At 43.0% G+C, this 2838-nt stretch overlaps 1 protein-coding gene across 1 annotated transcript; it reads left to right on the plus strand.

The window, feature by feature from the left end:
- The first annotated feature begins 591 nt into the window (after window positions 1-591).
- On the plus strand, window positions 592-1315 carry LOC124664322 (LEAF RUST 10 DISEASE-RESISTANCE LOCUS RECEPTOR-LIKE PROTEIN KINASE-like 1.2). The gene has a single exon (XM_047201869.1). The coding sequence runs from the start codon at window positions 592-594 to the stop codon at window positions 1234-1236; it is 645 nt and encodes a 214-aa protein (XP_047057825.1). The 3' UTR covers window positions 1237-1315.
- The last annotated feature ends 1523 nt before the right edge of the window (window positions 1316-2838 follow it).

The following is a 2838-nucleotide window of genomic DNA, read 5'->3' on the forward strand; positions in this document are numbered from 1 at the left end:
GATGAAGAGGAAGACGCCCCCATTGAAGGCTACGGCAGTAGCGACGAAGAGCCCGCGAGCAGCAGCACCGTCGGCGGCTACGGCGGCGATGACGAGGACAGCGACGGCTTTTAGAGTAGGAACCACCTAGCATAGGCCTAGTGGTAGCAATCTGTCCTCCTTTTGTTCTTCCTCCTTTGAGCAATCGGCTCCCTCTTTGTAAGAAATCCCTTTCCAATGAAGAAAATATTCCCCAATTACTCTTGCTTTCTTGTTAATTTTGCCGATTGTCCAACAAAGTCACTGCTTAAAGAGCCGATGGCAAAGCATCGGCCTGCACTACAAACGCGATTCAAGGCGAAACAGCTGCCTATTCTCATAGTCAAACAGGTACAGTCCATGTCCAAACTATCCTTCAACCTCAAACGCGCAGATTTCAAACTCCTCAACAAATCCACTGGGAGATTCGTCTTGATTTTCATGATCCCTGGTCTGAAACCAATCTGTTAACCTACTCAATTAAGCTTATTCCTCTAGAGTCGATGACTATGCATCGGCTTTTTCTTCCTTTTTTTTTTTACCGGCCGATTTCATACATCGGCCCCCCCCTATATGTTTTTTTTTTCTCTGGCCTATCTTCATGCGCGCCAGGTCTTGCACCGTGATGTCAAGACCAGCAACATCCTCCTCGACGAAGAGTTCCATGTGAAGCTGGCTGACTTCGGGCTGTCCCGGCTGTTCGCTGCCGATGCCACCCACGTCTCGACGGCGCCGCAGGGCACGCCGGGATACGTCGACCCGGCGTACCACCACAGATACCAGCTCACCGACAAGAGCGACGTCTACAGCTTCGGCGTGGTGCTCGTGGAACTCATCTCCTCCAGGCCGGCGGTGGACATGACCCGGGCCGGCGCCGACGTGAACCTGGCCTGCATGGCCGTGCGCATGATTCAGTGCTGCGAGATAGACCGGCTGGTGGACCCACGGCTCGGGTACGGGTCGGCGAGCGAGACGATGAAGACGGTGGACCTCGTGGCCGAGGTAGCATTCCGGTGCCTGCAGCCGGAGCAGGACGTGCGGCCGTCCATCAGTGAGGTGCTGGACGTGCTTAGAGAGGCGCACCAGAGGATGATGGAGAAGGAAGGCTGCGCCAATAGGGATGACATAGTGTTGCTGAAGAAGAGCAGGGACGGCTCTCCTGACTCCGTCATGCACCAGTGGATCAGCCCAGCCACGACCTTTAATCACAGCACCTGACACTAGCAGTTCACCAAGTTAATATCTGGACATATGTTGATCTATGCATCTAATTTACTGGGAACTACATCTGTACTTAGCAGCCACAAAAATTAAAATTGGTATGAAGTTGCTGGCACAAGAATTATATTGTCCAAAGTAAAGTTTTCCAAGTCTAACGACATCTCCACCGGTGTCCCCTATGACGTCTGGCAACAGCGAGTTGGACAACCGTTTTGGGGACACCGGTACAATGTACTGCGGGTTGGATCAGCTGCACACACGTGACCCAATAATATCAGCCACTTTTTTATATTTCTGAAACAACTACATAGTTTTGCTAAAACAGTCGATACCAACTAGTCTCGTAAACAATTAAAATAATATTACACATAACAACTACATTTAAACAAATATAATACTTGGTTTATTTTGAGAGCACATGCTCATCAAGATCATCTCGCTGTAAAAATTTATTTAATCTGCTTCATCTTTTTCTTATTTGCATCACTAGCTTTTAAAAGATGAAATAAAATATATTCCAGCCTCTTCTCCTCCTCCTTTGGTACTTTTCTTTCACATCAAGTTCATCTACTTCTCCATCTTGCACAACCCCAGCTGTGGGTCCCAGTGTAACATTTCAGGATTAGAGGCTAGTAAAGAGAAAACAGATGTGTGCATTGCGTTCAAGCATATAAAATCAGAGGATCTTTTGCGTTTCTAAATAAAACTTGTCAAAATGATTAAAGTTTCACTTAAGATGATGGAACTGAAATAGATCATTCATTTGAGCATGATAAATTTCAATATTATTTTTGCTAAATTCTTGATATGGGTAAACGTGATTTGATCTATGGGTTAGATCAAATGGAACCTGAATTAAAATAACAACACATTACTTAAGAATCAAACTCTAAATTATTAACCCTTCATAGTTTAGAAACTACCTTTGTATATAATTTATTTAAATTTTAAACTTATTACTAAAATATGGTAAACCACAAGGTCTAAAGTCCATAATAGCCACACATTCTTATTTAAATAATAAGTTATTAAATATATGGAATATCACAAAACTAAATTTGTTTGCACTACAATTAATATTTCAAACTATTTGAATAATTATGTATATGAGTATTTAAACTCATATGATCGAGCCTTGGTGAAATCAAACATAACCATTTAAAATTTGGCATAACCTTTCTTTTTGACATTTTAAGCACAACAATAATATAGAGACAATCATATATAATATAGTGTATCATTCACAAGTATAAAATCAGCCACAAGCCATTTAGTGCACTTGGTTGCATGTCAACTGCAGTGGCTGCTACCTTGTCAATGTCCCCTATAGATGAGTTTCTCATACTTCATCGTCGATTAGGGCATATACCTTTTATGAAGTTGGGTTAGCTGTATCCTAGCCTTTATGGCAAGGTTGATAAGGGAAAGTTAGTATGTAATGCATGTGAATTTGGCAAACATATTAGAAGCTTCTACCTGTTGTCTGATAATAGAAGTGCAAAACCATTCCAAAATATACATTCTGATTTTTGGGGTCCTAGTGGAGTTGTGTCGATCAATGGTGTCGTGGTATCGTCACGGCATATGCCATAGGGTGGC

Source organism: Lolium rigidum, chromosome 6, assembly GCF_022539505.1.
Source record: "Lolium rigidum isolate FL_2022 chromosome 6, APGP_CSIRO_Lrig_0.1, whole genome shotgun sequence".
NCBI classification, from domain to species: domain Eukaryota; kingdom Viridiplantae; phylum Streptophyta; class Magnoliopsida; order Poales; family Poaceae; genus Lolium; species Lolium rigidum.